General features: G+C 36.7%; 2 protein-coding genes across 13 annotated transcripts; one reads left to right on the forward strand and one right to left on the reverse strand.

Annotated features, from left to right (window-relative positions):
* Window positions 1-74: 74 nt before the first annotated feature.
* On the reverse strand, window positions 75-12,088 carry LOC107712272 (intraflagellar transport protein 88 homolog). Of its 10 annotated transcripts, none has more exons than XM_016517463.1 (32): window positions 11,629-12,088; window positions 11,174-11,260; window positions 11,027-11,089; window positions 10,872-10,931; window positions 10,487-10,540; window positions 10,334-10,397; window positions 10,109-10,178; window positions 9,884-9,974; window positions 9,701-9,805; window positions 9,518-9,620; window positions 9,299-9,413; window positions 8,954-9,185; window positions 8,789-8,859; window positions 8,604-8,690; window positions 7,648-7,747; window positions 7,466-7,471; window positions 7,143-7,229; window positions 6,823-7,009; window positions 5,920-6,028; window positions 5,609-5,759; window positions 4,963-5,078; window positions 4,828-4,880; window positions 4,684-4,749; window positions 4,494-4,600; window positions 4,112-4,172; window positions 3,935-3,979; window positions 3,630-3,671; window positions 3,495-3,524; window positions 2,457-2,501; window positions 2,066-2,113; window positions 943-1,056; window positions 75-555 (listed from the first exon to the last, which is right to left on the reverse strand). In XM_016517463.1, the coding sequence occupies exons 2-32, from the start codon at window positions 11,258-11,260 to the stop codon at window positions 434-436; spliced, it is 2,691 nt and encodes an 896-aa protein (XP_016372949.1). In that variant the 5' UTR covers window positions 11,629-12,088; the 3' UTR covers window positions 75-433. The 10 variants fall into 10 exon arrangements, with proteins under 10 accessions (XP_016372949.1, XP_016372947.1, XP_016372948.1 ...); XM_016517461.1 differs by having other exon boundaries at window positions 3,630-3,689; XM_016517462.1 differs by lacking the exon at window positions 7,466-7,471 and having other exon boundaries at window positions 3,630-3,689.
* Window positions 12,067-23,384, forward strand: LOC107712274 (lambda-crystallin homolog). Of its 3 annotated transcripts, none has more exons than XM_016517474.1 (8): window positions 12,067-12,128; window positions 12,653-12,760; window positions 13,500-13,626; window positions 14,637-14,798; window positions 17,006-17,200; window positions 21,954-22,062; window positions 22,514-22,620; window positions 22,793-23,384. In XM_016517474.1, exons 1-8 carry the CDS (start codon window positions 12,088-12,090, stop codon window positions 22,889-22,891), a joined length of 948 nt encoding a protein of 315 aa, XP_016372960.1. In that variant the 5' UTR covers window positions 12,067-12,087; the 3' UTR covers window positions 22,892-23,384. The 3 variants fall into 3 exon arrangements, with proteins under 3 accessions (XP_016372960.1, XP_016372958.1, XP_016372959.1); XM_016517472.1 differs by lacking the exon at window positions 12,067-12,128 and adding an exon at window positions 12,157-12,320 and having other exon boundaries at window positions 22,793-23,383; XM_016517473.1 differs by lacking the exon at window positions 12,067-12,128 and adding an exon at window positions 12,332-12,354 and having other exon boundaries at window positions 22,793-23,383.
* Window positions 23,385-24,192: the final 808 nt, after the last annotated feature.

Genomic DNA, 24,192 nt, shown 5'->3' on the forward strand with positions numbered 1-24,192 from the left:
GTGAAAAATCTCACACTGATGGTTTTTTTTTCTCCTGGAATGTTCTGTATTTCTTTTAGATATTTAAGAGATTGAATCATCAGATTCCAAAGAAAAGTCTTATACTGTGCTTTAATATTTCACACTTACAATGTCTTTAGCTTCACTGTTTGCAGGGCATACAAAAGTTGATATCTTTACATTTCAATGCACAAAATGAATTAAATAATTTTGAATAAGCTGTATTTTTTTCTAAATGTAATTATACATATACACACACAATGCACTACTATTACAAAATATAGTAAAGCATAATGCAATGAGATATAAAATCCCTGGGCATGAAGAACTGGTATTTTTAGTACTACTAAAAATACAGTGCTATAAAATACAGAAAAATCTAGTGCCTTGATATATATCAGATTTTCTACTGAATTGATAACTGTTGCACACATCACTCAGGCAGTAAGTCATCTCCCAGCTCTTCATCAGCAAACTCGTCTTCCTCAGTGCGTTTCCTTGCTGCAGTTTTTGGTCCCTGCATTTGAGGCCCCAAAGGATCGACATACGAAGCATCTAAAATGATGAATACAATGGAAGCAATACATTTTAATAAGCACAGACCAGGCTAGAAGCTTTCTTTCCTTCTTTCTTTCCAGGAAATTATTAAAGCTATGAAATAAGCCAGCCAGGTAACAGGGAAATGTAATAATAATTTATCATCATACATTTAACATGTATGCATTTGGTAGATGCTTTTATCCAAGTAACTGCACTCAAAGTGTACATTTCATCAGGTCACACATTCCATGAGAATTAAACCTTGGTATTGCAAGCTTCATTCACTACTGTTTGTTTACTGAAAAAATTAATTATTCTACCACGATTTTATCTTTATTAGATTGTTTATCAGTCACAATGACAAGAATCTCCTTGAAAATGATGAGTGATGTTGTTTCTCACCTATTTCCTGCTGAGTGCTGGCCTCATAGGGCTCATTGGACCCTGGAAGAGTTTTCAGTTTAACGCTAAGCCTCTCACCCTTAGCACTGGTGCCATGGTTGCTCTGTCCACTGTCTGAGAAAACACACCCAAAAAGCCCAAGTTGGAGTTGCAAACATTTCTGGAGTGAGAGTTATTTTACAGTAGTGTCTGGTCAGATTCTTCTGAACAGAAGAAAACAAGGCATTCGCATTTGAGTTGCCACCATCGGCAATGTAAGCCATGCTTATACGCTACGATGAATGCTGATAAACAAAACAAAAAAGCATGAAAAACAACAGCTCCAGCTTGCACTTGAAGCAAAGGCTATGTGCCACTAGAATCCCAATTAAAGCGAGTTCACTCTGCAACCATATGACTTGCATTATGGAAAGCATTTTTGGTGCATAAAGACAACGGCACACAGCTGCATTTCACATCTCAGCTGTGACGACAGGAACAGAGTGCTGAGGGGCAGATGTGAGACTGGAGTCTGGCAGGCAGGTAACTATGGGATCTTTAAACATCCCAGCGACAAAACACAAAGGCATTAAAATGAAAAACCTTTTGCTGACATACAGTAGTTTTTCCTACCATGTACACCTAACTGAGGAATCAAGCCAGAATCAAAAGAAACATTTATCACATTACATAAAGCTAAAAAAAACACTGCCTCTGAGTACTTCTATTGTTTGTATTCATAAAAACATCTTCAGAAGAGTACAGTAAGAAAACGTTGAGATCAAGCACTCTGATACTTGGATACTGTTGTTCAGGAGTGTACTTGTGAAATATTTCACTGGTTTATTTGCACTCAGTGCTTTGCAAACAGAAAGAAGTTGCTGGAAACACTCTGTCAGTGAGAGTGGGATATTCCCTGGAAACAGTGGTTTTGGCATATAGGGCTTTCACAGCACATGTTTGCTCTCTATTGTGCTCAGATTTAATTTATTTACGGGGAACTACAGGCATTACAACAAAATTTTGACATATGGACTCGGCAATGGGTTTGAAGTTTTCCATGAAGCGTGCAGCTATGAGATTTTTGTGTTTAATCATCCAGAGGATTGATCATCTAAACTGTATAGTGAAATACAGTACATACCTCTGCCCTGCTCCAGCAAAGGACTATACTTAGCTTCTGAGCGAGAAACTGCAGAGAATAGAAAGGAAAAAGCAGAAGACAGAACTCTGAAGAGACAGTGGAAAGGCAAGACAGAGAGCCGAGAGCTGAGGCCTACAAATTAGATTGCGCTATACAACAATGAAGATTATTTGTGAATAAAACAGTAAACTTAGCATTACATGTTGAGTTCAGTTATGACTGCAGGGCAGAATGTGAGGAATGAATGGCATCTGTAACAAAGCTGACTAACGGGTGCAGTAGCAGCAGTTTATTAATGAGCAGAATGCAATGCCATGCTTGTTTTGTAGCTGTACAGGAGGAGCGTGTGAGCTCTTCCTCTAATGTATTTCTGTAGTGTGTGTAGTCATACCACTGGCTCTCAGAGGAGGGGTATTGATGGGGCTTGAGCTGCTCCCTTTCAAGTGCACAGCCATGAACAGAGAATAACAGAGATAAAAAATAAAAGAGAATGACAGACTGCTAACAAAATGAAGATGAAGCTTACAATATAAAGAGAATGCAGATTAGAAAAAGATTTCAGATCTGTCCCAATATGAGTGATTTCATGGATGTGACTATATGCTTTGTCTGACTGGCTGTAAAACAATTAAACTACCATTGAAAAGTTTGAGGTCAGTAGGGTTTTTTTATTTTTTTTAGAAAAGTTTTTTTATTCAGCAACGACGCATTCAATTGATCGAAAGTGACAGTATAGTTAATAATTTTACGAAACACTTGTATTTCAAATGAATGATGTTCTTCTAAAATTTCATCAAAAATAGAAAGTTTAAAAAAGCAGCACAGATGTTATTCAGCAAGATCCAAAGTGAGAGAAATATTTTTTAACAACGTAAAAGTCTACCATTTCAAATAAATGCTGTTCTTTTGAATTTTCTGTTCATCAAATAATGTATCACAGTTTGCACAAAAATATTAAGCAGCACAACTGTTTTCAACATTGATAATAAGAAGAGATGTTTCTTGAGCAGCAAATTAGCATATTATAATTATTTCTGAAGGATCATGTGACACCGAAGACTGACGTAATGGCTGCTGAAAATTTAGCTTTGCATAAATAACATTTTAAAATATATTAAATAAGAAAAGTTATTTTAAATTGTAATAATATTTCACAATATTACAGTTTTTACTGTTATACATTTGAACAAATAAATGCAGCCTTGTTGATCATAAGAGACTTCTTGAGTCATGAAAAAATCTTACTGACCCCAAACCTTTGAATGTATGTATCCCATTACTTTTCTTATTTTCCAGAGTAATGAGAATTATTACTAAATGACATTTATGAAGAACTCAAATCAAATCCATTATAAAACCAACCACCTTCATAATAAAGTAGCTTCCTATCATGTCTGCTCTATTCTACTGAGGCAGGGAGTGATCATACCACTGGGCTTCTTGGGGTTTGAGCCGCATCCTAATGTGTTAAAGACGTGAAAAGAAGTGTTGGAAGAAGAGAGCAGTGAGATGCAGTAAGAGGCTGATAACAGTCACTTGTTTGAAAATGAGTGTGCTGCATGACCTTTGAACCCAGCACTGCCTGAACCTGATAACTGGACATCACCTGACAAGAGATCCACATCTGATGTCCCAGAAGAGAAATCAAATTTGTAATCAAATAAAATATTACTACACTATAAATTCAAAACAAATCACAAACCAAAAGTCTAAAGTGCAGTTGTTGAATTAAAATGTCTAAATCATTTGATTTAGGGAACGGGTGTCTAAGACACATGCTTTCTCTTTTTGAAAAATCACATCACAGGGCTAGCAGTCTCCACTAAGCTTGTCCACCTGGACGCTATATTAGGGGAATTACAGTCATACCACTGGGTTTCTTAGGGAGAGTGCGTGTAAGGTTTGAAGTATTTCCTGTTTACCAACAGAGGCAGATTACAGGTTGAGGTCGATGGAAAAAGTAAAGTAGAAGCATGTATTCAGTTAATGACTAGTATTTCGTTTTAAAGGTTGATCGATGAGGTTGAGTTCAAACTGTCCACTCACCACTGCCAGCGCTGCCTTCCCTGCGGCCTCGAGCACTGCTGTCCCTCCCAGATCTCACCCTCTGTGTGTGTCAATAACAGCACGCTGTCAAATATTCTCCAGCTCTTTTCTTTAAGGTATAGCTTCAAATACTTTACATACAGTCCAACAAACATGTTCCTCAATAACTGACCATAGGTTTCCTGGCTAAAGGAACAGGTGAAGAAGAAACACAGATAATCTCTCTCTCTTGTTCTAAACTCTAAACTTTGAAACTCTCCACACTTGATTTAAAGACAGTCGTTCCTGAGTATCCCTCGAGACAGTTGTGTTTTTTTGTTCACTCCTAATTTCCACTCAACTATTTTCATCCATTTAAACAGTATGAGAGAAATCAGGGTACCTGCTCTCTGATCTCCTTCATTTTTTCAACTTTCTTGAGTTTGGTGGCATAATCCTGCACCTCTTTTAGTCCCATATCTGTGCACAGCCTGACTAGGAAGCGTAGACCTGGCCAATAGATAATGACATGAGATGCAGAGCCACTAGATGGGCACAGAAAATCAAAATAAAACAACTGCAGAGCACATTACATTCGACATTTTCAGGAAATTTCCGATGAATGTCCTTGTAGGTCTCAAGTGCCTTCTGATAATTCCCTGAAAACAAATGAAAACTATATTTGAAGGCACTGAGATGACAGCTCATGGTTAAATGTATTATTGTCAAGTTCATACCACTTCTCCTGTAACAGCTAGCCACCATCAGCTGCCACTTCACCTGTGTCGGTCTGAAATTCATGAAAAGTTATGAAAATAAATATCTCCAGATACATGCAGAATATTCATGATAAATATGATTTAGTAACTTACTGAATGAGGGTTGCTCTCTCAAAGTACTGAATAGCTTTTTCACAGAACTGGGTGTCAATGTAATATGCTCCCAGCCATTCAATGACACTAATATTTGAGGGAAAATACCTATACGACTGAAAAAAAAACAATACAATTTAATTATTATTATTACTGTCAGTTCTCTTTCTTTAGAGTAATTCAAATACCCATGAATCATCCACTGAAATCTGAACTGCGATCTGATTTATAGGCACTTATGCATGTCTTATATGCTTTCTTAAATAACTGTGAAATAAAATATTAAACATTAATTAAAACACAATTTAAATATGTGTATTTATTTTGCAATTTGAAATGAATTAATAAATTTAAACAAGTCATTTTATAATTTAAAAACATTACAGTTAATAATTAATGATTTATTATTATATTAGTAACATTTAACTACATTTTAAAACATGAATTAAACTTTTTTATTAAAAACATATATTTGTAAAAAAAAAAAAATAATAATTCATTAAAAAAATAAACAAATCATCATTGATTCCTTGTTTTTATTTTTAAGTGGCACTTCTAGTCCTGCACATTTTATACAAACATCACTTGAAATGTGACTGATGAGCATGTAATATTTTGCAGTGGCCTTTTTATTTTATTTTTTTACCTCATAATAGTACTGGAAGGCCTGAGACTTGTCTCCTTCATTATCATAAAGGTCTCCCAGTTTGGCCAACACCTGAGCATCTGTGGGGGTCACACTTGTGAGCTGCATCAGCCATTCAATGGCCTGATGAGGGTCCTCCAACATCTCATATCTAAAGCTGCTTAAGGAATATGACTCTTAACAAGCAAATTAACCTAAACTTACCATACTTATGTCATTCTATTTCTTCGCAACTGAAATTACGAAAACCATCACAGAACAGACTTTCATTCAATAAAACTTCTGAAAACTGACATTTTAAGGAAGGATACAGATTAGCCAGCTGGTACATGACCTGAGCACTGTTTCTGAGGATAGCATGCAGTTTGAGGAAGCAGTCCAGGGCTTCCTCCAGTCTACCCAGCCTCTTATAGGTCAAACCTGCATGGGGATATAGAGATTTCTGCTTTAAAATTACTTACATTATTGATATAAAGTCTCGGTGTCAGCTGAAACATTTAAAATGTAGAAAAGTTAAAGGGTTAGTTCACCCAAAAATGAAAATTCTGTCATTAATTACTCACCCTCGTGTTGTTTCAAACCCGTAAGACCTTCGTTCATCTTCGGAACACAATTTAAGATATTTTTGATGAAATCTGAGGGCTCTCTGACTCTCCCATAGACAGCAAGGTAACTACCACGTTCAAGGTTCAGAAAAGTACCAAGATGATCGACAAAGTAGTCCGTGTGACATCAGTGGTTCAACTGTAAAGTTACGAAGCTACGAGAATACTTTTTTGCGCAAAGAAAACAAACAGGTTAGCGTTCACGACAGTACCATATACGCGAGCGTGTGGCGGCACCGGCGCTGACCCAGATCAGGCGTTATTTTTGTTTTCTTTGCGCAAAAAAGTATTCTCGTAGCTTCGTAACTTTACAGTTGAACCACTGATGTCACACGGACTACTTTGTCGATCATCTTGGTACTTTTCTGGATCTTGAACGTGGTAGTTACCTTGCTGTCTATGGGAGGGTCAGAGAGCCCTCAGATTTAATCAAAAATATCTTAAATTATGTTCCGAAGATGAACGAAGGTCTTACGGGTTTGGAACAGCACGAGGGTGAGTAATTAATGACAGAATTTTCATTTTTGGGTGAACTATCCCTTTAAAGTACGAATTTATGTAAATCTCATGTGATGTAACCTTTAGGATGTCAAGTTTGTGATGGCTGACCTAAGTTATAAAGAGCTTCAGTGCAGGACGAGTCATTATGAAGAGCCTCCTTATAAAACTCTGCTGCTTTCTCATAGTCCTCCTTCACAAATTCTGTGTTGCCTTTGTTAACGAGGGCAGCAGGGTTGTAGCGGTCGGCACTCATGGCAAGTTCAGCATAGCGGTCAGCCTGGTCATAATCCTTTTCCTGGAGAAGACACATAAATAGGCAGATGCAAGCAACAAAACAAGAGCACGTCTGTGAGAACCTTATAACACACTGTGATAAATACAGCAATGACCAGTTTTTTGAGGTCAATGCTTTATAGTGATGTACTCACCAAAAAGTAAAGAAAAGAAAGATTAGTGGCAGCAGCACTTTTTACCCGACTGTCCTTCTTCTCAAACATCTTTAGCGTCTCGACTGCCTGGAAACAAAACAAAACACTGTTGATTAAGCATATTCATAGCGACTTCAAGGAAATTATTGACATAAGTAGATTATTTATGTGAATAATACCTAAATACACTTGAGTTACATCACATTACATTTGCTGCTACATGAAATGACAGAAGCAATGCAACACAACACAATATCAGCACACATATACACAAGGCCTACAGCAGAAAGACACACACATGTTCTCCAACAACACAAACATACCTCAGCCTCAATAGTCATGCAGATGGACAGGCAAGAAAACAAAATAAAATGGACCATTGAAAGTGTAAAGTGTTATAAGACATAAACAAGGGTTCCACACAGACATAGAGCAATATCGCTCTGTTCTGTGGTAAAATATCAAATGCAACATAATTTGAGTGTGTCTCCAGGGACCCATCTACCTGTCTGAAGTCCCTCTGTCTTAAGTATGTAATAGCTTTATTGATCTCCAAGTCATTTGCAAGCTCCACGTATTGTGAACCCTTCACCATGTCCACACACCTGAAAAAGTACCAAATTAAGCTTTAGGACAAACTCTTTGGATGGTTTACTTTAGTCTATTATAAATGGTCTTAACTAATAATAATGAATTATAATATTCAAAATAAATAATTCATAAATATTGTTAATGGAATGTCATGGGCAAGTCTTGCCCTTTAACGCCCTCTTGTGGAATACACACACTACCATTTAAAAGTTTCGGCTAAGTATTTTTTTTTTGGTAACACTTTACAATAAGGTTCCATTAGTTAATGTTGAACAAACAATGAACAATACATTTTACATGATCAAACGATGAACAATACATTTATTACAGTATTTATTCATCTTTGTTTAGTTCATGTTAATTCACAGTGCATTAACTAATGCTAACAAGAACAACTTTTGATTTTAATAATGCATTAGTAAATGTTGAAATTAACATTAGCTAAGATTAATAAATGCTGTAGAAGTATTGTTCATGCTTAGCTCATGTTAACTAATGAACCTTATTGTAAAGTGATACCTTTTTTTATGTTTTTGAACTAAGTCTCTTCTGCTCACCAAGACTACATTTTTAACAAAAATACAAAAAACAGTAATATTGTGAAATATTATTACAATGTAAAATAGCTGTTTTCTATTTTAATCAATTTAAAACATTTCATTTATTCCTGTGATGGAAAAGCTGAATATTCAGCAGCCATTACTCCAGTCTTCAGTCACCCAGCGATTCTTCAGAAATAATTTTAAATATGCTAATTTGCTTCGCAAGAAACATTTAATATTGTTGTCAATGTTAAAAACAATTGTGTTTTGAGGATTCTTTGATGAAAAGAATGACCCAAACTTATGAACAGTAGTATAAATAACTCACCAGTCAAACCCAGCTGCAAATGACGACTCAATGGCTGGAGCGATAAATTTGGCTGAGGTCATAATGTATTTTTCTGCTAGTGCTTTCCTAGAAGGAAAAACAAAACAAAAATACTGAAAAAACATTCTAAGAATAATACATGCAAAGCTGAAGTATTATAGATCCAACAGAATGTTTAATAATACCTCTCCCTTTCCATTTGGTGAAGCTTATCGTTCTTTATAGCCTCAATCACCATGTTTGCATGAGGGTCATCCTAAAATAAAAAAATAAAAAAATAAATAAAATAATAAATAAGACAGAATTCAGTTCAAATATATGACTAACAAGTATTTAAACTATACACTCACATTTGGAGGAATATACTTGTCATCATCATCAATACCGAGAGGCACACAAATGAGTTTCTGAAAAGCTTTTTTCATCCTCTCACGGTCTCCAATGGCATAGTAACATAGGATGAGGTTGAAGCCTGTCTTAATGTTGGGGTTCTCACTCATGATGTACTCAAAGGATGTGATGGCATCGGAGTACTGGCCCATATGTATGAACACAACTCCAATGTTCTGCATGATCTTGATCCTATATAGTAAGATAAACTATACATGTTGAAAAACACATCAAATTGCCCAAGACCTGCATAAATTGATCGGTGCAAAACAGCTCACACAACAGCTGCAACTACAAGTACTGACCTCATTGCATTGTGGGCATTTGAGATCTGATCCAAAGCCATGCGGTAAAATTTGATTGCCTTTGTGTAGTTCTTTTGCTTAAAATAGATATTTGCCATGTTCACTTTCAATCGTCCTATAGTAGGGTAAGCAGTTACAGAAAATCTGATAATAGAAACGCACTTATATCAAAGCGGAGTGAATATGAGATATTTTAAAACAAATTTGAAATTTGCTTACCGGCATTACTGAACATTTTGTTCTTCACAATGACTTGGTAAGTGTTCAAGGCCTCGGTGTACATGTCATTATTGGCATATTGGTTTGCTAAATTAAACAACACCTGAACAAAGCATAAAAGAGTCGTGTGAACTTTCAGTTTTCAGTCAAGACATGTATTTTTATATGGAGCAATGAACTTACGGAGTAGGTCAGATCCAGATTGATGTGGTCTGCAGTGCCTGTTTGTTCTCTCTGTCTCACCAAAGCCCTTTCCTTCCTGCCAGCCTCCTTGGCTTTCTCTAAAGACTGTAAAAAAAAAGATAATTCATCAGATAAATGTCAATTCTATAAAATCACTTAAAGCAGTTATAAAGCTATACCTACCAGCTGAAGATCCCCACGAGCATGAGCGAGACAGCTCTCCTCTATCAAATCATTCACCTTCTTTTCGAGGATCTTTATCTTTTCCTCTGGACTGAACGAGAAAACTATTAGAATGTACACAAAAATGTGTACATCTCCGAGTAAAACTAAAGACGTCAAGTGGGATCTAGTAAACAAAACTTGTCAATGGCTTCTCAAGCACTATGAAAGCATAGGGATGCATACGTGTCTTCATTCCTTGTTTCTAATGGAGGGGCCGGTCCTTTTGATTGTCCCAGTGGATCAAACACTGAGCCTGGAAATTCAAACAATTAAAATGAAAGAACCTATCATATTTTTCACCAACTCAGAAGTTGTATGAATCAAATATCATTATGAGACAGTAAGTGTATTTCAAGCATAATGTGTCTGAACAGCACATGTGGAAATGGGTTTCATGTGTGAAAGTACCTCTAGCTATAGATGACGAATATCCTGCTGCTCGCACTGCAGTCATGGGACGAGCCGCACCATCCTGTACAACACACAAACACAGAAAGATTCATAAAATTTCATTGCATATGATATGACATAAAGGGCAAATAAACAAGAGATTTTTCCCACCTGAACAGCTCCAGTCATAGGCCTTCCCATAGCAGTGCCAACAGGCATCCGAGACTAGATATTAACATCAGAAATATATAGACATAAAAGGAAAACAAACAGCATCAATATACTACCAACATCTGGCAAACAGCTTCACAGTCCCTCATCGAACCATGAAATTAATTCAATACAGTCAACCAGAAATGTGTTTGTTTTCCTAGCTATTTGATTTGACCGTCCTGAATGATTCTGACTGTATAATCTCTCACCTCTTGGAGACCTTCACCTTTCCTGCCCTGACAGCTGTCTTCCTGATTATGAGACATTGCACATTCTAACATGCTATCATTCTAACTTAAGCTATTGAATTTTCACTCGGTGTAAATCCATATGCTTTACTTACGCCATAAGCTGTTCCAATCGGTCGCCCTCCAATGGCAGTGCCAGGATATTTTGCGGTCATCTAAAAATATTTAATAAATAAATTTAGTGTCTATTATTTCTGGTGTGCTTGACGTTTTATACAGCAGCTTAATCAGCAGGTGCAATATAACTTACTGGTGGTCTTCTGCCATGACTAGTCCTGACTGCCTGCTGAAAGCCCTCATCATTGTGAAGGTCCTGCAGGGACAGGAAAATCATTATGCATAAAAGCAAACTATGAAATTCAATAAATGCATGTCTAAGGTCTAAGTATTTGTGCACCTCTCCGTCAAAAGTCGGATTGTAATCATTGTAGCCAGTATACAAATCATCCTCCTCTTCCTCTGGGACAAGATGCACGTTGTCCATCTGAAACAAAACAAAAACTCATGCAAGTCTTTTGATGTGAATGCTATATTTGTTGTTTATATGTTTAATAAACAGGCAAATTACAATAATTTAAGAATATAAGGCTAATGCCTTTTTCAGGCAACAATGGAGACACTTTATCCAAACTATACAGTGAGAACATCTATAAAACAAGAAAGAAAAGAAGCAACTCTTACAACTTGTAGGCATTATTTTGAATAAATATGCGAGTTACTCTTTAAAAACCATTGCCTGACAACACTGATCACAAGTTCGTTTGCACGGCTAGTTCGCGACCATACCACGTATCTCGTACACAATGTAACTGCCAACATCTGAGGTTTGTGAATTATGATAGTTTCACTTACCTGGTTAGCAGATCAGTTTGCTTTCTGAAAAAAAGTGCAAATTAATAGCCGTATTACATTTAAATATCCTGGAAAACCGTGTATATAGCCCAACAGCAGCTAGAGCTCGCTAACTAACGTTAAGCTGTTGAGCGACACATCGGTCGTTGCTAGGATACAGAGACGGATTGCCATAGGCTACACACTGGCGACTTAACTCTGTTTCGCTATTGGTTATTTCATTGATTATATTTGTGTCTATGTTTTTTTAATATTACATTTCTAAATGCACGTTTGATCGTCTTCTGCACTCCAATCCAAGGAATTATCCTACTGTAAAAGTCCTGATGTATTTTGGAGCGTGCGAGACGCCGTAGCTCCGCCTGTCTTTAGTGCGCATAACCTGAAGTCTGGTGATATTGGGGTTCCTGTAAAGTAATGTTAGCTGACTGAGTTTTGACATTTGTAAACGAGACTGCGATGACTTCATTAAAAGGAAAGATTATTACCGTTGTCGGAAGGTAAGAGTTACCTTGTTTAAGTCAGTCTGTCAATTTTGGCAGACATGTTCCTGAGATTGCATAAGAGAATAGCTGAGTGGACTTTGAACTCTACTGTGATAGTGTTTATGAATAGATGTATTACTCCATATCAGAATAGTGCATGTGAAAAATGAACAGTGCAATGATTTATGACCAAAATAAAATGAGCACGTGAGTCGGTATTTGCGCTTATTTGACATTTTGGGTAGGTTTGTCATGTGCAAATAATGTTATTGACGTTGAAGGTTATTATTACTCTGACTATTTTACAGGATTTTTTTTTTCATGCATGGACATCAAAGTCTTTAAACTTTGAATTAATATTTGTCCTGCAATAAAGTTCTTTGCGATATTAAAGTTTCTGTTTAAGTAGTCTCAGACATGTTCCTAATTTTGGTATGTAGATAATGCATTGATTTTCACTAATGTTTTCTCTTTATATTTGACTTACTTACAATGCTGTCTCTTTTTTTTCTAATTGTATGGTATGTGGCATCATAAAGTGGGCTGATCGGCCGCTCCTGGGCCATGGTGTTCCTGAGTGGAGGATACAAGGTCAAGATCTATGACAACGAACCAGGACAAGCATCAGGGGCCATCACAGAGATCAGGTCAGTGGAAATCAGGAAAGAAAAATGACCTGTTGACCCTTCAGTCAAATTCTCTCCCTTTAGCATCACTGCTCAACTTTTGTCTGAGCAGGTTTGGGACCCATTTTGAGGGCACAACCTACATAAACCAATGATCTGAGGATATAAATAGAATAAAAGAGAGGGCATAATATGCAGAAAAAAAAAGTATGCACAAATTAAAGTTTTCTAAAGCATATTTTGGTACTGTCTTTCCATATCTGTTGATGTTGTGTTAAATAACTCTCTTCCTTGATTCACTTCTTCTGTGACCAGAGGGAGTTGTAGGGCTTTCTATTTCCTAGATATGAAATTACAATGGAAAAAATAGGTGTAGAAACAAACTTCCCTCAGAAATTGCTAGTAAATTTCACAAACACATTGAATTAAACATGACATTTTGAAGTAGAAAAACTGAAATAGTGTTTTCTTGTAAAACACTCTACAATAATCTTTCTTTTATTTACAACTTCAGTAAAATCATTTTTTACAGTGTAGGTACCCTCACTAAAATGCTGGAATGACAGATCTTCTGTAATGCATGCAGAGTTGCTTCAGTAAAAAGTAGTTTTTGAAAGACATAACTTACACCTGCAAAAGATGTCTTGTTATCAATCATAAACCATGATTGAAACACTGTATTTGGACAGAACAGCGGACAGATTTTGTACACATTTTGTTGAATTTTTAAGCTGAATATTGTGTTTTTGTGTGTGAGCAGGAAACAGCTTGAGGAGCTTCAGCAAGCCAAAATGCTGAGAGGAAATCTCACGGCTGCACAGCAGTTGAGTCTTCTCAGCAGTCATGATGACCTGCAGCAGGCCCTAGAGGGAGCTTTCTTTGTCCAGGTATGGTTTCCCCCTTAAATGTAGATGACTTCCTGTTGACCCAAAAATGTAACTGGGAAACAGAGGATAAACATCTCCCTGATATGTATGGAACAAAATTATTTCATGTGAGAAGAAGAAAGTGCATTATTTCACATTTAATTTTTTAGTCACTGTACAAAGCACATGGAACCAAAAGACTTATTTGTGGTTTTACGTCTGAAACGGTTTGAACATTCCATAATGTCTCTCTTACTAAGTTACTTACTAATGTGATTAACTATTGGAATTGCACCCGTGTTTCATTATTAAAATGTACTGAACACTTAGGAGCCAAGCCACTGTTTGCTATTGGAAAGTCATTTTTTTTAATAATAAAGATGGATGATCTGATCATGCATTTTTCCTGAGTACTACATTCATTGACAGCTGATGGTTTCTGTTTGTCCCAGTTATGATGATGTCAGCATTTAATGACGCGTGGTCCTGGTATGTGCTGCTGATACTACTGTATTTGCACTGCTGTATTGGCGATATTATAATATACCATTATTTAACATTATATTATTTATTTTAGCGGTTTGTATGCTTGTGATTTGTTGTCTATTGTTTTTTTCTAAAATCTCCACATTCTTAAAGTCAGCATGAAGTGAAAATTCACCATTCACTTCACTCACTCATTTCGCATGTACGTCTCAATGTGGAAGAAAATATCTGTCGTTACTTCAGTTTCATTGCAACTCTGACTACTAAAAAGTTTTTCTGCTAAATAAGCAAAGAGGCATGAGTGAATATTCCTGTTTGTTTTATCAGCATTGGGAAGTTAAGGTCCTTTTATAACTATTCAGGTCATAATTTTTTCAGCACATTCCACTGTCATTCATTTTTTCCGCTCTTGAATTTCCTTGTTCCTTTCTGTGCTCTTATGGGAAAAATGTTGCTACAGCTTTAATTATAGTACATTTCATACAGTCCCTTTGCTATATGGTTGACCATCAACTGCTCGTGTCCTCTGTGTTTTCTGTGAATAGGAGTGTGTATTTGAGGACCTGGAAGCAAAGCAGACTGTCTTCCATGAGGTGGAGAATCTTGTCACAGAAAGTGTGATTCTCAGCAGCTCCACTTCCTGCCTGATGCCAAGCAACGTGTTCTCTTGTGTCCAGAACCGAACTCGGTGCATCATTTCTCATCCGGTTAGTTATAATTATAGTCCGTGAGAGATTATATTATATATACACTGTGGGGGAACACAAGTTTGAGGCGACATTGAAAAGGTGAGACTCAAATTTAATTTTTAGGCATTTTACATTTTTTGGAAGAAATTATGATGCAAAAAGAAATAATGAAAATCATTTTTTAAACTGATTTAAAATAAAAAAGATCAATCCATTTCATATGCATATACTTCAGTCCAGTTTTTGTTTGTTCCGGTCCCAAGTGTGCCGCACTAGTCCTCAAAAGTGAAGCCATCGCGTTTCGATCGCCCCCAGGTGGCTGGTCCCAGTATAGGTCATAAACCCCGCCCTCTCCAGGTAATCTAGTGAGACAAACTAAATAATTAAATTTCACTTTAAATATTTTGTTTTCAAACATGGTTTATGTCATTTGATGTAGATTTTATCACGCTGATATAAGTTAGGGTGTTCGTTTTTAAAATAAGTTTGGTTTTAGTTAGTTATGTGATGCTATAAAAACGGGAGTGTGACGTCATGATTGACAGCTGAGACTGACAGCTTCTCTGAGCGAACTGAGGCGCCAACTGACTTTTTCGGGATCTTCAGGAAGAGATTGGAGTTGTATTTACCTTATTTTAACACAAGCCTCTTATACGAAAAATCAGCAGACAAGAATTGGACCAGTCAGGCTAATTTAAAAAAGGATCAGGGGCGTGTGTTTGCGATTGACTCTGCGGGAGTGTGGGCGGGACGCGGCTCCACTTCGCTCTCTACTGCGCAGACTCTGGTCCCAAATCAGCGCAATATGGCCGCGCCCTATTGGGACAATGGCGGCTTCACTTTTCTTCAATGGAAGTGAATGAAGGTGCGTCGTCCGTCTTTTTTACAGTCTATGATTCCGGTGCATACATTTTGGCTTTGGTTTGAACCTGCAACATCTTCCATTCAAAGCAAAACACATCTAGACCAATATGTCTTTTTATTGGTCTAGATGTGGTATTGGTTAAAGGGGTCATATGATGCGATTTCAAGTTTTCCTTTCTCTTTGGAGTGTTACAAGCTGATTGTGCATAGATAAGATCCCTGAAGTTGCAAAGACTAAAGTCTCAAAACCAAAGAGATATTCTTTATCAAAGTTAAGACTCTGCCACGCCCCCCTAAAACGGCTCGTTCTAACACACCCCACATATCTACTGGGGAACAGGGTCACATCACAGGAGATTGAACTGCCTGTCAGAAATCATAGCACGTCAGCTGTCTTAACCGCGGCTTGTGTACTGCATCATTACTGTGTCTGTCACGCGACTCTGTTGCCCTTTCGGGCTTGAACTGATGGTAAAACTAATGACATTATTTACTGTCTTTACATTTATTTTGAAAGATGAAGCTCGTGATTATGGTAAGGGGTGTTACATTTCCGACGAGTGCTTGCGGTTTTCGGCCAATCACAATGCACTGGGTCAGTTGGCCAATCAGAGCAGACTGCGCTTGTCGGAAGGAGGGGCTTTGTAGAAAACAACGTGTTTGAGAGAGGCGGGGCATAGAGGACCTACAATAATGTACAGTATTTGAAAAATAATGTGTTTTTTGAACATTAAAGCATGTCAACATATTCTGTTACACCAAATACACAAAATAATGATATTTTTAAAAGCATTATATGACCCCTTTAAGATCTTATTAAGGGCTAAACCTAAAATCCCCCTAAATGTAAACTTCTGCAATTACCCCTAATAGCAATTATTATTTTCAAGTGTTCTTACAACATTCATGTTTTGGTTTTAGTTTTACGGTTTATATTTATTTAATGAAAGCATTATTTACATGGACATGTCAGGTTTTTCTTATCAGCCCTGATTTAGCAGCCTGTAGTGAAGAATGGAGATAATTGTTTTAGGCCAAGAGGGCTTTACTGGACTTTGAATCCTTCCATGCTTAACGGAAATTCTACTCTGATCTCATGAGCAGAAAGGTCTTGCTGGTCGTGTTGTCCTTCAGAGCAGTGTGAGGCAAATAGTTCACCTTCACCTGCATTTAGTGAATGTTTAATCATGAATGCCAAGCATTTGTGGTCAGACATTTAGTCAGAGAGACCTTCATAGTGGGAAAGAAGTTCAATACAAGGCCATTATCTATAGCTCTGGTAAACACATTGGTATAGTGCTTTGTCTGTGTTCGGGGGCAGATAAACTAGTGTCATTTCCTTCTTGTTTTGAACCTCACAGGTAAACCCGCCCTACTATGTGCGTCTGGTGGAGCTGGTGCCACACCCCGAAACAGTGCCTGCTGTAATGGATGTTGCTTACTCACTGATGACGGAAGTCGGACAGGCACCTGTGCGACTCAGCAAGGAGATTGATGGTTTCGCATTGAACCGTGTTCAATATGCCATCATAGCCGAGTCCTGGAGGTTGGTTCAGGTTGGTTGAGCCATGGAACTAAACCACATATCAGTTAGAGTCATGGTTATACTGCATAATGTTTTGACTACCTACCCATTCTTTCATGTCAAATCTCTACTGTGCTGTATAATATACGCAAAAAGGCAAGATAGAAAGATGCGTGACAATCATGTGGATTGTTGAAAGAACCGTGTTCAAAGCCATTAATAAAATAATTCTATAAACAGTAGATAATATAAACAATAGTAGACTGTTTTATTATACATTATATGTACACTACCATTCAAATGTTTGAAGTCAGTAAGAATGTTTTTTCTTTATTCTTTTGAAAGAAATTTATACTTTTGTTCAGCAGGATACATTAAATTGCTCAAAAGTGACCAGAAAGACTTACATTGTTACAAAAATGTACTGTTTCAAATAAATGTTGTTCTTTTGAACTGTTTATCCATCAAAGAATCCTGAAAAAAGTATTACGGTTTCCACAAAAAAGTATATATATAAAAATTAAAAATAAACATTTTAAAAATTACCAACCCCCAATTTTTGAATGGTAGTGTATACTAAAATAGTTGTGTCAGTTATGTCCTGTCAGTTCAATTTAAAAATAGAATTAAAAAATTCAATAAAAAATAGTTTGAAACACAATTTTATTTATCAAATGTAGCTGTTTATTTTTTTTATTTTTTTTTCCATACTATGGAAGTCAATGGGGACCAGCACCTGTCTGGTGAGAAAATGATGACAGAATTTTCATTTTTTAATGTCTCTGTTACACTCTGTTTTTAGAAAGAAAGGAAAATTAAATTAGAGGAAGGAAGGAATGAACAGAGACTATTGTATTTGTTAAAATGGAAAGCATTGCAACATCCGTAGTCTTATCGCACTATGTTTACAAATGACCGATTGAGAGAAGGGGAAAAAAACATCTCTTTTCTTTGTTTCTCTTGAGAAACTTTTAGAACAGCCAGCTTATCTTTCCTCATACTGGTGGTTTTGTCCTGGTTAGACAGTACACCTGTATTACAGTGTATCAAATGAACATGGGGTAGAGTTAGGCGATCCACTTTAAAAACCAAACCCTTCTCGGCACTGCCCACAAGCATGAACAAAAAGCAGAGTCAAGAAAGCACTTCCACAAACAATGGACACCTCACTTTGAACTTATTTTTAGAGTGACTGTTCATTATTCTGTCAAGTAATTGACATTTAAAGACGAAACACAAAATTGTGTGTTCTGTCCAGGGCGTATTATGGAGGCATCATCACAAAACTGTTTTTATTAATATGCATAATGGCAAAGTTCATAGGTCAGAACCCTTAATCCTAACTGTAGTTGTAGCCAGTCGTACATAATAACATCATTGTTACCCATTTTTTTGAAATTGTGGTTTTTGTTGCAATATGGCATTGTGTCTTTGTATTTGGTCCCTGGAGAGCTTTGTATGGGTCGGGGTAGAGTACACTTCACAACAGCAGTTACTGCTCTGACAGAAACTCAAAAACCAGCCACCATAATACACTACGTGTCCAAATTAATATGGACACCACACTCATGTGCTTGTGAGCATTTAATAAAAACATTTTTTTAAGTTTATATAAAACATTTATAGTTTATATAAAACATTTAATAGTTAATAGCCCTCTCTAACAGCTTCTGGGAAGGTTTTCTACTAGCTGCTCTCATTCAGGCACAAACGTGAGTGAGGTCAGGTACTGGTGGGTGATGGGGGCTGGTTTGCTATTGGCATATCAAATAATCCTAAAGCATGTCCAAAACTTAAATAACTGCATGCTTAATTTTATCCACTGTTAGTAATGGGTGAAGCTGAAATAGCCAAACCCGTTATTTAGGAGGGGGTGTCTACATACTTCTGTCCTACATAAGTAACAGATAAACCAAACCTTTGTGAATAATTGCATGGATTCATTATTATCATTATCACTTAATATAATAATTTACTCACCCTTTACAGTATGTTGTTTCAAACCTGCATGATTTCTTCTGTGGAACAGATATTTAGCAGAATGTTCATACTACACTTTTTCATATAATAACAGTGAGCAGAAAAAAAACAAATGGGTAAATTATGACAGAAAAAAAAATAAATAAATAAAATTCAGTAGTTTGACATATCAGGAAAACCCCAGAAGACTGTTCTCAATAAAGTAAAAGTAAAACTAAAACAGAGGTTCCTTACAAAAGAAAAAGCCCTTGTGTTGTTAATACATAAGAACACGCTGTGACTTAATCACAGTTGGTGACATTCGAAAGGTTAAAATTTGAACCACTTGTGTCAAATTTGTTACTCTTTTGAGCTGGTTACAGATGCACGTACAGTGTGTCCAATAAAGTATCCTGTCCATTCTGCTTTTGTTTTTAGAGACAATTTCACAACTTATATAGCAGCACTGAAAATGATATGCTATTCTTACTTGACCTTTTTAACTGACTTGATGGTTCTACTCCTTTCAGAGATTTATAACCACTGAACTGAGGCATAATTAAAGGAAATCTTATGAGGCTGAAGACAAAATGTCACATTAGTTGTAAATATAATTTTCAATGTTTATATATATACCAATTGATCTTATTCATCATGCCACCATTTAGGAAGAGTGGGATGTTGTTTTTTATTTTTATATATATAAAGATTTTCCTCTTTTATTAGCTGTTACACTAAATAAGTGTTTTTCCTTATAACCATTTTTTTCTTGCCTTATTCTTCATTTCATCCTCAGTAGTGTTATTGTGCAATCATTGATGATGAGGTAATTCAGTAATTTAGTTGTCTGGAATATCAGTATGATTTACAGGTTGATTTTTCACGTTTTCTATGCAGTTTGTGTGTGTTAGGAATTTAATTTCTTAACAAGCATTTCTTATGAGAGATCTTGACATAATTTTCCAAGTCTTGTAATTTCCTCACAGTCAGATGGAAAAGTTAAATTTCTAAATTAAACATGCACCATTTCAGGCACAAATCCATATCCTGTTTTGGGTCAACTTCTAAATGACAGAAATACCTCTCCTCCTTTTTAGTTGTAGGCAGATACTTTTCAAGAATTTCAAACGAATCTGCTGTCTGAGCTGTTAAAAGTTTATGTCACATGGAGCTTTAAAAGAAGCCATGTTGATGAACCAGTTAAACCAGCACGCAAACTGATTAATTCATACTGTTTTTTGTTTAGATAACTAAAAGAAGTAATTACATAAGCTGGTTTTACACAAGTTAAATATTGTTCAAAGACCCTTTGTGGCCACCTGGGACTGTTACTTGTTAAATGTTGCATCACTTTTGTTCAATTTAAGTCTTATTTCGCATTATATTATTTGAGTTTATTAATGCTTCACTGTGTTGAATAATAAGATGTGTGAGCTGTTCATGTTGTTGTCATGGGCCCAAATACCTAACTGTTACATCTAAGTCTAAAACTATGCCCACAGACATTTGGATATTGATTACTAGCTGAAAATCCAGTTTGATCTGATGTTCATAATATCATCAATGCTTAAAGGGATAGTTCACCCAAAAATGAAAATTCCATCATCAAACAGTTGCTGGTCCCCACTGACGTCTATAGCCTGGGAAAAAATACTTTGGAAGTCAGTGGGGGGCATCAACCGTTTGTGTTCAGCAGAAGAAAGAAACTCGTACAGGTTTGTAACAAATAGAGGATGAGTAAATGATGACAGAATTTTCATTTTTGGATGAACTATTCCTTTTCTTACACTGCAAAGCTGGCAGAGAAGCACTTCTGACATGGCATTTAGGAGTCTTTATGACTCTAATGTTGCTCAGAAGGCATAATTTAGTCTGGCTTTAATGTGGCATTATGTTTTTATGCTGAATTTTGAGCAGGCACAGAGCAGCCTTAAGTCCTTGGTGTAAAGATGCCTTAGGCCTTCCGTAAGCCTCTCATACACTTTTTAAAGTCGAGTTCTATAGGTTTTATACTTAGACTTATGTTTTCCTGGACTTGCCTCTTATATTTTTTGTGTGTGTGTTCTTTTAAATTAGTTGTTTTATTTAGGGAAAAAGAGGTTAGTTTTGGGGGGGGGGGTTTAATGATAAGGAACATTTAAAGTTTGGACGGTGCCCCACACGCCAGATTTGCAGCTCAAATCCACTCATGCTTCCTCTTTGGGTTCAGGCGGCTCTTTGAGAGAGAGCCAGCTCTGGAAAGTAGAGCAGCTGGGAAAGCTAATGGCTGCCCCTGGTGATTACCGTAGAGGAAAGGCCTCTTTTCTCGGTTTCCCCAGCCAGTCCGCCGCCTGGCGACACCGAGATAACGGCCTCGTTGTTGCGTGCAGGAAATGAACAAAGACCACCCTGTCCCCCTCCTAAACTCATCCCCCACTGCCCGTTCTGTATCCAAGCTTTGATTTCAGCACAGTCAGGCAACAGGTATCTGTAGCCACAGGTAATATGAGTGCAAAGTGGGCCCAAAGCCTGGCACAACCACACTTGCCTCCCCCTGCCATACCATCCCATTGTTCAGAGGACACTGAGTTAAATGATAAGTGAAACCCAATACAGTGGGAGCAGCTTTAGTGCTCTTCAGATGGGACAAAAGGGGGGCAACCTCCATTTTCCTCTCAATCAGGTGGACCAAACCTTGTTGGCTGGACAAACTACTAAGCAGGAAGCTGTAATTTTAGGTTTAGAAGATCAGAACATCAGTAAACCACTTTTAGAATCATTGTCTTTCATCCAAGCGTGTAATTCAGTGCGAGTAGCCAAATGAACTTCTCTTTCTTCTCATCCAGGACGGAGTGATTTCAGTGAAGGACATTGACCTGGTGATGTCTGAGGGCTTGGGCATGCGCTACGCTTTTATAGGTCCCATTGAAACCATGCATCTCAATGCACCAGAAGGCAAGCTATGCTATTTTTTTTTTAAATGGCATAATGAAATTTTGTATTTAAGCACTGAGAAGTTTTCGTTTTCATCATGCATGGAAAAAAATTTGGTGCGGTGCTTGGGGCAGCGAAAAAGCAGTCTGTGAAAACCTGTTACTTAAGCAGTCTGTGAAAACCTGTTACCTGTTACTACAGTCATTTAGGACACTGTTCCAAATTGATTATACTTTTTGTGTCACAGTTATTCATAAGGACAAAGCAGTGTTCGATATACTAAATATGAAAAAAAAGCAATAAAATAAAATATATATATATATATATTTTAAATGAATTAAAATAGATCAAAACTGTTTCTGTAATATGTTGTTATTAGAGTCGTGAAAAATATCAGACCTTTTATGGTCTACTGTGTTACTACTGTATTGTAGAAATGCAAAACCACATTTTTATTGTTTTGTCTGTCCAGGTATGGAAGACTATCTCCAGCGCTACAGTGAGGGCATGAAGAGGGTTCTTAATACTTTTGGGCCTGTTCCTGACTTTTCTGGAGAGCCAGCAGCTAGAATTGTTAAAGTAAGCAATATCAATATTATTAATAATTAGTGGAAAATCTCTTGAAACGGTTGCTTTAGAAATCTTAAATTGGACAGATTTCCCAAATAACCATAATCGTTTTGTTGTTGTTGTTGTTTTTAAATAATTTTTGTAATCATTATAAAATGAAAGATTTCATCATGTACTTTAGGAGATCTGTGAGCTGATCCCTGCTGAACAAGAGCACCTCACAGTCAGGAGAGAGAGAAGAGATCATCTGCTGATGGAACTAGCTAAGCTGAAGAAATGAGGCTAGTCCATATCTGAATGGAATTGGTTATGGATCATCTGAGCCATTGTTGTCCTAAGTTAAATATTTCCCTTCCAGGCAACAGAATATGACTGATTATAGAAGAAAATTACTAAAACAAAAGTTAACCTCAGAAATGGTTGTAGGGTTCATTTAATAATAAATTAAATTTTTTAATGCATTACCAGTATTTTTAAGTGTAAGATTTGTGACAAATACTTGTTTCACTGAAACAGCTATAGCACTTTCTTGCTCATGATAAATGTAATGTGAAATTCACAATTAAAGAGAAAATAAAAACAATCTCCAAGTGGAAAGCCCGTTTCTTGATCCACCCCAATGAGTGTTTGACTCAGCATAAGAAAATTTTGATGTTTCCTTTTGGAAAATACACGCAATTAAAAATGAATGGTATTTTCACTTTTAACTTCCTCGTGGGACATTTCTGAATTAATCTCATACCTGAGCTGAGCCCAACAAGTATTTGGACACTTAACTTGAGATGTATGAATGTCATAACATGTCAAACCAAGTGTCAGATGCAAATAAATAATGCTTTTCTCAGAAGAACTAACAATGACTAAACTGACTGGTGTCAAGGTGATTTTTAGTCTATGATGTCAATTCACACAGGTGTCCTAGCAGAGTAAACACTGGCGTAGTAAATGACATTAAAGGGGTCATATGATGCGATTTCAATTTTTCCTTTCTCTTTGGAGTGTTACAAGCTCTTGGTGCATAAAGAAGATAAAGTTGCAAAGACTAAAGTCTCAAATCCAAAGAGATATTCTTTATAAAAGTTTTTTTTTTTTTATAACCGTTTAAATTATATTAAGCCTTACGGTTCTGCATAATTAAGGGCGTGGCCACTTGAGTGACAGGTGGATTGCAGCTGCTGTTACCACCGTCGAGCTAGGTGGGCGTGGTTTCAACCTCCCGCCTCTGCCCATTTTCGATTATCTGGGAGTGACGCGCTGCCAAGATGGCGACGGCCCGCTCCGCCCACTTTGAGCTTCAAAAAAGCTCCTAGGAAATCTAGGGGTGGCGTCACGGACAGTACGTCCATATTTTTATACAGTCTATGGTGGAAAATTATGTGTTTTTTTAACCTTAAACCGCATAAACACATTTCATTACACCAAATACACAAAATAATGTTATTTTTAGCAACATCATATGACCCCTTTAAGAATTAAAATTATCTTTTAAAACCTATAAAACTTATCTTTGTTAAATGTTTTGCTCGCAAATTGTTTGTAGCTATATATATCTTCAAATTAGCTACTGTTTGGTTTGATATT

Source organism: Sinocyclocheilus rhinocerous, unplaced genomic scaffold, assembly GCF_001515625.1.
Source record: "Sinocyclocheilus rhinocerous isolate Xijiao unplaced genomic scaffold, SAMN03320098_v1.1 scaffold2583, whole genome shotgun sequence".
NCBI classification, from domain to species: domain Eukaryota; kingdom Metazoa; phylum Chordata; class Actinopteri; order Cypriniformes; family Cyprinidae; genus Sinocyclocheilus; species Sinocyclocheilus rhinocerous.

Excerpts from the sequence above, each read along its gene's own strand:
- LOC107712272 (XM_016517461.1), bottom strand. The coding sequence starts at position 11,260 with ATGGACAACGTGCATCTTGTCCCAGAGGAAGAGGAGGATGATTTGTAT. Across the intron at positions 9,414-9,517 it reads CAAAATGTTCAGTAATGCCG|GACGATTGAAAGTGAACATG; the intron begins GTAAGCAAATTT and ends ACCCTACTATAG. Across the intron at positions 9,186-9,298 it reads AATGCCCACAATGCAATGAG|GATCAAGATCATGCAGAACA; the intron begins GTCAGTACTTGT and ends CTTACTATATAG.
- LOC107712274 (XM_016517474.1), top strand. The coding sequence starts at position 12,088 with ATGACTTCATTAAAAGGAAAGATTATTACCGTTGTCGGAAG. Across the intron at positions 12,129-12,652 it reads ATTATTACCGTTGTCGGAAG|TGGGCTGATCGGCCGCTCCT; the intron begins GTAAGAGTTACC and ends GGCATCATAAAG. Across the intron at positions 12,761-13,499 it reads GGGGCCATCACAGAGATCAG|GAAACAGCTTGAGGAGCTTC; the intron begins GTCAGTGGAAAT and ends GTGTGTGAGCAG.